The sequence below is a fragment of the Juglans microcarpa x Juglans regia genome, chromosome 4S (genome assembly GCF_004785595.1).
Source record: "Juglans microcarpa x Juglans regia isolate MS1-56 chromosome 4S, Jm3101_v1.0, whole genome shotgun sequence".
NCBI lineage: Eukaryota > Viridiplantae > Streptophyta > Magnoliopsida > Fagales > Juglandaceae > Juglans > Juglans microcarpa x Juglans regia.
Window position 1 is genome coordinate 457,546 of NC_054601.1, and position 13,151 is coordinate 470,696.

The 13,151-nt window shown below is 33.6% G+C and overlaps 1 protein-coding gene and 2 long non-coding RNA genes across 4 annotated transcripts; 2 read left to right on the forward strand and 1 right to left on the reverse strand.

The window, feature by feature from the left end:
* The first annotated feature begins 4,619 nt into the window (after positions 1–4,619).
* On the forward strand, positions 4,620–5,337 carry LOC121263818. Its single transcript, XR_005940355.1, has 2 exons — positions 4,620–4,731; positions 5,122–5,337. It is a non-coding gene; the product is annotated as an uncharacterized LOC121263818 (long non-coding RNA).
* Positions 5,338–7,373: 2,036 nt separating this feature from the next.
* LOC121263817 lies at positions 7,374–8,328 on the reverse strand. Of its 2 annotated transcripts, XR_005940354.1 has the most exons (3): positions 8,142–8,328; positions 7,933–8,029; positions 7,374–7,757 (listed from the first exon to the last, which is right to left on the reverse strand). It is a non-coding gene; the product is annotated as an uncharacterized LOC121263817 (long non-coding RNA). The 2 variants fall into 2 exon arrangements; XR_005940353.1 differs by having other exon boundaries at positions 7,374–8,029.
* A 4,301-nt stretch (positions 8,329–12,629) lies between these two features.
* LOC121262689 lies at positions 12,630–13,151 on the forward strand. Its single transcript, XM_041165276.1, has one exon. The coding sequence runs from the start codon at positions 12,630–12,632 to the stop codon at positions 13,149–13,151; it is 522 nt and encodes a 173-aa protein (XP_041021210.1).

Genomic DNA, 13,151 nt, shown 5'->3' on the forward strand with positions numbered 1-13,151 from the left:
TAAATAAAACTCACATTCTCCCACTTGGCTCATACGCACATAAAATAATATTTTCTGTTCGTGGGTTTATTACAAGAAATTAACCAGACTATGCAAATTCATTTCCAGAAAACTTTCACAGCTCAAAATACATTACACGAGTTCTGTAATATCAATGTCAAACCAGCTACCAATGCAGGTCATGACGGTCCTCTATTATATGACCAACAAATTCCCTTACATGTACCACAACACTAGTAACTAAATCCAACATGATTTTTAATTGGAACAATTAAGGCTAATATTGTATTGCCTTGGGTTCCAATTCATGTCTATTGTAGATTTTATCTTGTCATCATTCATCTACACCATTTAATGTACATATAAAGTGGAAATATAAGAAACCAGAAACAACCATAATAGATATCTTTTAATGTCCAGTAAAAAAATACTCAGCATATCAATAATATCTTTAACATGTTCATATCATGGGTATAAGTATATGATCTATCTTTTCAACGTGTCATTTAAAGTATAATCATTAATACACTATTGTTATGAACATATTTTTTTTTTTTGTAATTTCTTCTTAACACTTATGTATTCATTAAATACTTATCATTTGGAGAAAAATATTTTGAAGAATTCTTGCAATACTTTCTTAGCGGCTTGGCTATAAGTCGACATTTTCAAGTTTTAAAATAAACTTCCTCAGTCAGATACCATACATTGTGGCATCAAAATATAACACAAACTTAGTCCCCATTGCACATGAAGCAATAAGAGATTTTCCTCATACTTTTTCATAAAATAACTCTACCAGATAATAAAATATATAACCATAATTGTATTTTTCATCATTAGAGTAATCCCACAAAATAGGATCTGAATATCCAGTTACCTTAAGAGTATCAATTCTTCTTAAGGAAACAATAAAGTCTTTAATTTTTTGCAAATAACCTTACACTTTTTTTCACAGCGTTTGGGTCAAATATCATTGGATTACTTTGGCAACAACCAAGAATGCCAATTAAAAAACTGATGTTCAATCATATACAAGTTTGTGCAATCATCAAATTTATTATAACAATCATATACAGAATTTCTTTAACAGCCTAATCAATTCGAGAACACTGTAAAACACTGAGCATGTCACATTTTATTTTTAAAGCATCTATTGAACAATAATTATTCATGTAAAATCTTCTAAAACTCTATGTAACTATACTGAGACAATCCTAACAGCCATCGTCTTGGTATTAAAATTCAATCTCAATTATGAATGATATCTCGTTCATAAATTTCATTTTTAAAGTTATTTAGAAACATAACTTTAATGTCATACTACAAACCACAGTTCATACTGTCCAAAAAATCGTATACATGAATGACCATAAATATAAATATACTCTCACTAATCTTAGGGTATATACATTAATAATAAATATTTTTCTTAAATCCAAAATCAGTATTGGTATTATTAAATTTCTAATACTAATTTTTAAAAAATCTATTACATTTTCTAAGTAATCATTTTATTTGTTTCTTGTAGACTTCATACTTTCACTCTATAATTATTTTCACTTCTATTTGATGTAACTCTATACCATAATGAGCTACTAATGCTATAGTGATCATTAATGAGTTCTTTCGGGTTTATTTGAAATCTCTTTCAAATCAATGTTCATTGCCCCCTTTCCCGTTGTCGACGGCTTCCTCCCGTTATTGACGTTAAACTCATTGTCCCCTTTTTTTTCTTTTGTTTGCCAGAATACCGCCGCGGCCATTGGGCTTTAAAGCCCTTTGCCACCGCTACAGAGGTGCCAGCAAGGAGGTTCTCAGCCTCCTCTTGGAACCAAATAATGTACTTTATAGTATTAAAAAAAAAAACCTTCTGAGAGATGGATCGAGCCAAAATACCGAGAATCTATATGGTGGTGACAGCGATTTCCCATTCTGAGGTGCCAACATGGCACTCCGACCATCTTGCACCACCCCTTCCAGTCCCCACTCTGGCTCCATCTCTCTAATTTTTCTTTTGTAACAACGGAAACCCACAGAAAATCCTTATTAGTCAATCCGGGCTTCTCAGCCCCTTTACGCCGCCTTTTAAAGCCGCAATACATCTCAAGTCGCCGATAAGGGACTTCGGCCACATTACACCATATACTTTTAATACATACATCAACTCTTCAATTACCAACACAGTGCAAACAATGAGCGAGAAAATAAAATAAAACCCAAGCAAAGATTGAAGCAAATGCATCAATACTTCGTAGAATCATGAACAATCATGTGAAATTTTTTCTTTTACATAAATATATCAACATAAAATGGGAGAAGTACATGGTATTATGATGTTAAATTAATATACAATAATATCAAATCTATATTTTATCGAGAAAATAAAAAATCTATAACCTGCCTCTGATACCATATGTTAAATATATTAACATAAACGTTAATAATCAGATCTTCAATTTTATATGATCCACGATAATAAAATAATAACAGTTAGAAAACGTACCTCCCGCCATTACAATTTGATAGAGAATCTAACCTGACTATGAAAGAATGATCATCCTAACAACTTTACATCCAAGTGTCTCCTAATAGCTAAAGGCACAATAATGTTGTAGGTGAAAACCCTTAACCCTTTAGTACTATTTATAGACTTCTGGCCATAAAAAATCTAGAGATTTTGTGCCCCACTCTGATTAGATATAAAGTTAATCTTATCTCATTGGAATTAATCTTATCCTATTGTGACTCATCAATTAAGTGATAAGTATTGAGCTATTCTAAACCCATATAAATGTGTGGGACATAGAGTTATAAAACTCATCTTAGGTGGGCTCCACAAAACTTACTCTACCATCTCAACTTATTACTATTTATAAAGAACTCAAATCACCTCAGTTCAGCTCATCATCTAAACATAGCCTAGAGACTGTGGTGCAATCGCTAGAAGAGATTAGTTGTGGTACATTATAATTTGTTGTTTTGAAATTGGGTCCTGCTACCACCACCGATAAAAGGTACCGATAGCTGGATCGATAAGGGTAAAAAAAATTTTTACATATTTTTTGAACATCTTTAAACATGTTTTTCTTTAAAAGAAAAAATATAAATTCATTAATAAACACTTCCTTAACAATTATCTAAAAAAAAAAAAAACTAAGTATCGGTCGATTTAGAGGTTCCAATTCATTGGTCCCCCCAACATTTTCCTTTGAAATTTTTAAAGAATAGACCAAATCCTTGTCCTGAATAACATCGATGGAGAGGTGGCATTGAATAGGCTATACTAGGACCTCATTTAGATTCGAAGATGAGTTGAGATGAGTTGTGAATAATAGTGAGATGGATTGTGAATAGTAGTAAGATTTGTGAGTTAAAGTTGATGAATACTAGTGAATAGTAGTGAGATGAGTTGAGATGAATTGAGATGGGTTGTGAATCCAAACCGGACCTAGAGCTTTGGCAATTGTCTAGTTATTGTCAAGTCTATAATTTGATTAAAAGTTGAAATTTTGGCTAAAATCAAAACCATTTGAGAGGTTAACCCACATGGACTATCCATCTAAAAGTCAAAATAATAATATAATATTAAATATTTTCATAATAATTTTTAAAATTTTTTTATATTTCACAAATTTACTACATATATTAATTAAGAATTTAATTTTTACTTCAAATTATTATTTCTCAATTGATTTTTTGCCCAACCTAATTATCCAATAATAGCCATTGGGAATATTTCTAGAGTAAAATATTGTTTGGAAGATGAATAACAGTTGGCCAAATTTGGAAAAATGGATGGATTTATTGTAGCTCAAAAGTAGAGCCTCATAATTTTCTAGAGAAAAGTATTGACCCACCTATATTCAGTTGCAAAATAAGAGTAATGTTAGATTCAGTCATAGAATTTATAAGCACCGTATATTCTTTTTGAAAAAAAGTGAGATCTACCATGAAAAAATTAATTTTTAAATGGTAGTGCACATGAAAATGATATTTGCAGTTATAAAGTGTGCAAGTATTGCGTACTCATTTAAAAAAATTGAGTAAATATAGAGCCAACATAAAATAATAATAATAATAATAATAATAAATTTTTTGAATGTTAGACTCCTTCTTTTTTAAAAGGAGTGCTTGACGTTTGCACAATCTATGACTGTATCTAACATTACTCTTCTCATATTCACTTATTTTTTAAAAAAAAATGCTTATAATTTTTACACACTTTTTAATTATAAATATTATTTCTCGAAAAATAGTGGGTATGGTTGGCCCAACTCAATTAGTAAATGGGACAGATCTGTTGCAAAGCGAAAACAAATTGAAAAATGGGTCAGTGTGGTCAATGGTTAATTTCTCAAGTAGAGAGCAAATCTGTTAAAACCCAAAACCAGTCCTGAATTAATTGATCAATAGCAACGTACACTCCAATTGCAAGCAAACAGATATGATTATAGGGAGAATAATAAAAAAAAAAGGCTTGCTTATGGAATAATATCCCAAATGAGATTCGGCATTAATAGCTTTTTTTTCAAAAAGGGAAGTACAGATCGTAATACCCTACCACTGAGTATTTATAAATACCCATATAATCAAGGCTGAGAGTGTCATAAAGAAGACGAAAGCGTGCATTTTTTTTCAACTGGTGTCTCTCCAGCTTGTGCATTGCAAACATGAAGTTCTTTCCAGCTTTCCCCCTCCTTGTGGTGTTTCTCTTAGTTTTTTCAACTGGTAATTACTTCCTCTTTATAAACGAAGTTCCTATTCTTCATAATCAGTGGGTTTTAATAGTTTATAGCCTTTATATACATATGATCATTGACAATTTAATTCTTTGGAAAAAGAAAACAGAGAAAATGATCTTACATTTGATCAAATATTAAAGATGAAAGAACATATCATAATTTTTAAATATATTTCTTTTTCAAAGCTTTCCATGTGCCTCCTTCATCTAACTTCTATTTTTATTTTTATTCTTTAGAGAGAGAGAGAGAGAGAGAGAGAGAGAGGCTCGTCTAGCACATACTGCAGATGAAGCCTACGTATATTGCATTCACTATATTTTGATTGAAACTTTAAATTCATGGGTGTATATGTTTAGTTAATTTCCTTTTTAAACAGGTACTACCTTAGTGAAGGCGCAAGAATGCTCCAATCCCACCATCAATATTGTGAATTGCACAAAGCTGGCATGCGTTGAAAGCTGTGTTAGCCAGTATGGCGAAAGTATTAATGGCGGGTGCATCGATGATCATACCTGCTGTTGCTACATTTCCAATATATGAAATCAAAACACACATGAAGTTCTAGCTCATTCGAATAAATGAAAGAGTTCTACAATGTTCGCGTCTTTGGTTATCTCTTGTTGTTTATATGGATCGGTTTTTTTTAAAAAAAAAAAAAACTCAAGTATGCATTCCATTAACATACAATGATCAAGATACACAGGGAATGGATGGGGTTCTTTGACAAATAATCCATCGCAACAAGTACAACAACCAAAAAAACCCCATTTTATGAGACCAAAAGATTGATCCCCATCCATTCTCCATTCTCGGTCTTGGTAGTACGGTCTTAAATGACGAGTTTTGACAATATGCTAGGAGACTTTAGTTTGGAAAATAGAAGCAACTACTGAACTCATCTGAGTTGAGTTCAAATTTAAGCCTAACCCAATATCCATAACATACAATTCTCAAATCACTAAACATTACTTAACTCAAGACTTCTTTACACGTAAGACCCATGATCTTTTTCAACTCAACACCTCTTTACACGCAGGACCCACGACATTTTTCAATTTTATATAAATACATATAAACTCATCTTAACATCGAAACACAAACTCATCAAACTCATCTTAAATGGCCCCCCACAAAACTCTCTTCATCATCTCAATTCACTACTCTTCATAAATAATTTAACTCAACTTAGCTCATCATCCAAACATAGCCTTAGAGATTGTGGTGCAATCGTTAGAAGAGAATAGTTATGGTACACTGTAATTTGTTGTTTTGAATTTGGGTCCTACACCGATACTGATAAAAGGTATCGGTAACTGGACCGATAAGGGTTCAAAAAATCTTTTTTTTTTCAAATATCTTTTTAACATTTTCAAACATGTTTTTCTTCAAAAAAAAAAAAAAAAGAATCAATTCACTAATAAACACTTCCTCAACTATTTTTCAAAAGTAAAAAATAAAAACTAAGTATCGGTCATTTTGGGGGTCCAATTCATCGGTCCCCAGCATTTTCCTTTGAAAATTTTAAAGAATAGACCAAATCCTTGTCCTCAATAACATAGATGGAGAGGGAGCATCAAATAGCATATATTAGAGCATTCACAATTATCTAGCCATTGTCAAGCCCAAAATTTAACTAAAAATTGAAATTTTGGCTAAAGCCAAAACTATTAGTCTATTAAAAGTTAATCCACATTAGACTATCAATCCAAAAATCAAAATAATAATATAATATTAGATATTTTAATAATAATTTTTTTATTTTACAAATATACTATATATTAATTAATAATTTAATTTTTACTTAAAATTATTATTTTTCAACTATTTTTTTTCTTCAATCTAAATATCCAATACTAGCCATTGAAAGTAATTTTAGAATAAAATATTATTTGAAAGATGAATAGTGACTAGCCAAATTTGAAGAAAGAGATAGATTTACTGTAGCTCAAAAGTTGAGCCTTGGAATTTTAACTACTCCACTGCAAACCATTTTTGAGCTACTTAACCAAAATTTGATTAGGCACTAATATTTGACTAGATCAATGCCAATAGTCTTACTGACGACCAGAAAACATCCGACGCAACTGTTATAGCACGTTGAGATCACGTGCCAGCAGTTTTGGGATGGAGTGGGTTACATCTCATCCTCCCCCTATTTGTTGTAGCGTTTTCTTTCTTTTGTTCGAACATTTTTCCCGTGATTAAGGTGGATCAGGTTTTTTTTTTTTCTTTCTTTTTTTTTGGATACATTGGGAGGTGGATCAGGCGTATAATTCAAGTGAAAAAGAAAAAAATCAGGTACTTTCAACCTAGAATTTCCATGTAGATAACCGCAGCAATCCCACATTGTTTTGTCTGTAGCATGCGCACAATAGAAATATAAACATAGTTTGACTAGTCTAAACTCACTCTAACTCGGCTCACTCACGGTCATAAGTCTATAACAGGAAACTCAGAACTCAGTACTAATTTCTAAATATATATCAATGTCACCTTGTTTGGATATTTTGAGAGTATTGCTGCTTTTTTTATTATTATTATTTATGAAACCACTTAGACGATTATTTTTTTTCAAACCTACGAAAAATAATTTAAAAATATAACAAATCAACTAGTGTGACAAGATGATGAAATTCGAATAAAGAACAGCATTCGTGCGAGTGCCCTTTCCTTTTTTTTTTCCCTTACATTTCCAAGGCAACCAAACCGAGCCCGGAGTAGAGCTACTGTAGGAAATGTATATCTACGACTGCGCAAAAGAAGCTAGTAGTTTGTTCTTGTTCTAATTTTCTCAGCAACCAAACAGAACCTACACAATGAAAGAAGAAACAAGGAGATGCAACACCGGCTAACAGGAGAATGTTACAGCAACTACTTCCTTAAACTGCAAGAAGAAAAGAAGTCCTCTGACAATTTCAAGTTTTCAGCAACCAAGACCGAAGAACCACCCGGATCAGTATCAGTTAGCTTCGCTTAAACCGTATGAGCCATCGATTGACACCAGATCAAAGCCTATTTACATACCAAGCAATTGAATACTTACACTGATTATGAAAATTCAAAATTTGTTGTTGAGTGTGTATGTTTCCTTAAAAAAAATGGGCACTGCCAACGAATTATACTAACAAAAAATCGTTGCCATTATTTTGTATTTTTAGAGTAAACTACGAATTAGGGTTTTACCAACCTTCTTCATCTTCTGTGCATCAAAATTGAAGTGTTCCTTAGTGTGCCTTTCTCCTCTGAGGCTGTTTCTCGGAGGCTAGTCTGTAAATCCAGTATACCTGGAAGGAGAATAAAACAAATGGACGGTAAATAACATATTCGCTTGGAACTAGATGAAGAAGGGAAAGGAAGAAAGTAAATATGAAAGGGATAAAGAAGGGGTTTCTGTACCAAAGCGAGGACATGAGCTGCTATCAGGACAACGACCATGAGAGGTACTGCCTCGAGGAGCGATGGCCGCGACGACGATGAATGGTGTTGATTCGCCATTTTGAGAGAGAGACTGAGGGGATGCAAATTGTAAAGCCCTGCAAGCGGGGTTTCCCTTCGAAATTCACGGAGGCGGAATCAAACACATTAATATTTGGGTGGGGCTACTACGCCGCCTCCCCTTTACCGCTAAAGTCCAGGCGTTTTTTTATTTATTTATTTATATTTTTTTAATATTTTTAAATATTTTTAAAACATAAAAAAATACATCAATATATTTAAAATCATTTCTTTAATCACTAAATAAAAAATAAAATAAAATTTAAATAGGACTGTCAAACCAAGTGGGTAAAGTAGTATTTTCCTTAATATATTGAGACTTGCTAGTTACAAGCGGACTTGGGGCAAGTATCGGGTCGGAAAAGTTCATGCCTCATTTGTTTGCGCAATTTAAATGAGATGAAAAATATTTTGTTAAAAATTAAATAAAATATTATTATAATATAATTTTTATTTAAGAATTTAAAAAAATTAAATTATTTATTATATTTCGTGTAAGAGTTTAAAAAAATTATAATAATTATATGAGATGAAATGAGATGAGATAGTTTAATTTTATGTAACTAAACTAACCCTTAATTTGGATTGTGCTTATTATGAATTTGGATTATCGGGAGGTTTGGAATTTGGACTGTGCTTGAAATTGTACTTCCTGTTTTATTTTGAATGAGACAACAAAAAGATAACTTCATAAATTAATAATTATGAGATATGCCACTTTAATTGGTGCAAACAGAAAAAATCCAAAATAAGGAAAATGATATAATTCATAAGAAAAGGGGGAAAGGGAAAAAAAATATATATAATAATTTAAAGAATAATGCTAGTTAAAAATTTTAAATAGACAAATCTTATACAAATCTTTTATAAAAAAAGTAGCTATTACTAATAAAAAATAATTTTTTATATTTTTTGAAAGTGGAGTCCTTTTTTTATAAGGAGTTGTATTGGAGTTTTTTATTTGGGACTTATATAAATTATTACTCTAATTTAAAAAGAGACTGTGCAATTCTATATAATAATTGAAGATAAGTACTATTTTCCAATTGAATTTTGTCATCTAGTATCATACATATTTTATGTAAATTTATTTAAATAATTAACTTATGAAATCATTAAGATGTACCACGTAAACTCGTATAAGTAAAAATAATAATAATAATAATAAACATATAATTGCTCAAAGTTTATAGCATTGGTTGGTTTTCTAGCTCGCTTCTTGACTGCGCAGTGGAGTAATCTTTGAGTGGAGATGTAGTGCCCCTTGTAAACAGTCTATTAAAAAACTAGATGATCCTTATATATTATATATAAGACCATTATTAGGATATATAATCAGTAATTAGACCATTATTGCTAATTCTCGATTGCTAGCTAATTCAGGTTTTAAATTCTTTTTGTCACAGGTAGCTCAGTAGCTGGAAATCATGCATGATAAACAGCATATATATATATATATATATATATTTATATATATCTGCAGTGCTATCGGCAACCGACCCACGAAATCGTGGGGGAACCGTGGTTGACACATTAAAAAAAATACAAAACAGACAAAACAGAAAGGAGGAAAAGTTGAGATTTCATATTTCAGAAGTTCGCTTCTGGGTTTGGACTCATTGATAGAGGAGGAACCAATACATGCAGGGGTATGAGATGTGCTCTTTTTGCCGGCCATTGCAGCAACTCAATCCTGATAGGTGCAACACTGACTCTGAATAAAGAACTACTGTTTCCAAACCTACTATTGCTCCCTGCCATTGAAGCACCAGTCACAACGCCCTTGAACAGACCCGATGCAATCATGCCTCCCTTGTTTGTCTCCCGCTCCAGGACCATGCTACTGTGAGTAGCACAAAGACCACTCTTATCCCTTGCAAATTTCTCACATTTCCCCTCTCCCCAAGTGCATCGCTTGCCCCCGCCGTGAGCCTTGCAGAAATCTGTACTCCCTTAGGCACTCTTCCCACACTTCTCAAACTTGCACCGCTTCCCTCCCCCATGCTTGACACAACAATCAGTGCGGCCACGTGCACTCTTTGTGTAGCTTGGCACTGCACATCTCTTTCCACCACCATGGGCAACACAAAAGTTCGTGCCTCCGTGGCCACTCATTGGGCATTCAACTTCCTACACCAAAGGTCTTCCACACAAATTTAGTATCTTATAAGCCAAAAAAATTAAACTTATAATTAAAGGCAGTGTCTCAACCAAAACTTAGAAATACTTGCTTTATTACACGTCGCGCAAACAATAAGAAGTTAAGAACAACAAAATTGTGGCAGTGATCAAAGTTTCCATTCCAGAATAAATAAATAAACAAAAGCAACTTTAGTTGCAAATGACTAAGAACACACGGCAAGCACATGTGAAAACTTTAACCAATTCCTAGTCCCGTGCATGCGTTAACAGTTGATGTTCCTCGATAATCGAACCCCTCGGAAATACTCTTCAATACCAACATCGATGATGAAGGCAACTCATCTTGCACCTCGGCATCTTCTTTTGTATCCATTTTTAAACACCTTCAAAGACCATCAATCCATTGCAATAGACAACCTAAAGACCAGCATAAGACTAACATTAGTACATCGAACTTGACTGATTCCACGAGATATCGACCTAATTAAGCAGACCCAAATGAGAAAAAACACCAAATCTCACATGGGTACGCTTTATTTCTTCGTGATCGTCAACTCAATGATTACCCAAATCCAGAAAATATTCGGAAACGCTCAAGATATCTAGAAAGTCATCACTTTGACACGGGACATTTGTAGACTCAAACTAGTTGATGCAGGTAGTCGAAAGCCGATTAGCACAAAAATAAAAACAGGGGAAGTTTCAATACAAACACAATAATACATACATTACCAGAGAAAACAAACTTGTGAAACTAAGTTCTCTGTTGTAGTCGATCGCTCGTGGCTTGAAGGGGGAAAAATAAGGCTTCGTGAGTTGAAGAGGAAACATACTTGTGAAACTTGCGGAGACGAAAACAGATCTTGAGGAGGAAACTTGAGGAGGAAGGAGGAAGAGGGAAACTCAGAGGATCTAGCGAAGATGGAGATGGAGAAGGGTAGATGAAGAAGATTAGAGGAGAAGCAAGCGAAGTGGAGGGGAGAAGGGGAAAAGGGTGAAGGGAAAATGCTTCGTGGGAGATAATGGGCGAAATGTCTTCGTAAATGCATATCTCAAATGAAACATACCGTTTCATTAAGCCACGTGGGACACGGTTACACAACAGTTACCCCAGTCGGTTGTATTCAACATTTTTTTATATATATTCATCATATGAATATATATTTGCAAGTAGTACTACAAATATGACAACATTGGAATTATCAAAATGATTAAGCATATATATGCATGGTAGCTGTCGACCCGAATCTGTTTCATTACCGATAACCCGTTAACCTTACCTGTTAACTGATTACTTCATTAAAAAAAAAATGGGAGATTTCTCTCACTAACCCAGTTCCAAATCACAATCAAACACACACGATAATCATCTTAAAATCGAAATCAAATGGAACCCGGATGTCAAATATGATATTAGCATTGAAAAAAAAAGAGCACATTGACTAGACCCAGAAGAAAAATCCAGAAAAGTAAAATAAGAAAGACTCTGATACAAAATGAAAGAAATAGGGAAGATGGTTATTGTACCATGAATCTCCTGTTCTTGGGCTTGATTTTCCGAACGGTGATTTCTTGATTCTCAATCGCGAGCTTGAAGAGTGCTCTGTTTCGTTCTTGAAACTTTCCTTCCCAAAATATGTGTAGAAATAGAGAGAAACATAACTAATTTTAGAAAGAAAGCCCGGTTGTGTTTCAAGAGAGAGAGATAGCTGGAGAGTAGTAGATGGTTGATGGTGTTTACACAGTAGAGAGAGAGATTCACGGGACTAAGAGAGAGACAGAGCTCAATATAAGAATCATGCACAATAGAGAGAGAGAGACTCACGGGACTAAGGGAGAGAGAGACTCACTTTTTGGAAGAATCCTAAAAGGTATAGCTCAATATAATAATATTCATCAAGGGTCAAATGCCATATTATAATGAAAATAATATTGTTAGAAGGACACTCACCGAAGTTAGCATTAATTATGGGTTTAAAAATACTTTTCTATTCGGGTTCCACACGTACATACGTTCTAAAATGGAAATTGGTTAAAATCGAGTAACGGGTGATACCCGTTTCCGATTTTAACCATAAACGGGTCGGCTTTTCAAGTTGGATAATTCAGAAAACAGGTTGGGTCAGACCTTTTTTTTTTTTTTTTAACTTAACAACCCTATTAGCTGTAGATCATTCACAATTAAGAAGATTATATAACGTGACTTGATTGAGAAAGATGTGGTATAGAACTCGCCTAGCTAGTGCTATGGAGGAGTTCAATTTGTGTATTGATACTTGCGGGTTTTTCGAGATGCAATCCATTGGGAGCTCCTTTTCTTGGAGTAATGGGCATCAAAACATAACTCCTAGTTGGGATCATTTAGATCGATCTTTCTTGAATGTGGAGGCTATGGATGCCTTTTCAGATGCTACTTTGAAATATATTCCCCGCACATCATCGGACCATGCTCTAATGGTTATTAATTTGGACATGAGTGGCGCCCCTTATGGTTACCCATTCTTCAAGTTTCAGCAAATGTGGACTTCGCATGACAGTTTTTCGAAACTTGTTTCTCAAGTTTGTGAGGAAGAGACCATTGGTTTGGGTCTATTCAGATTGGCTAGTAAGCTTAAACAGCTGAAAATTGCTCTGAAGGTCTGGAATAAACATGTGTTTAGGAGGATGCAGGTACATATTGAAGAACTGGAGTCTCGTATTGAAAGGATAGAGGCCAGTTTGCAGGATGGCTATTCGGAGGACTTAAAGTCTGATTTATTGGCATCCTAG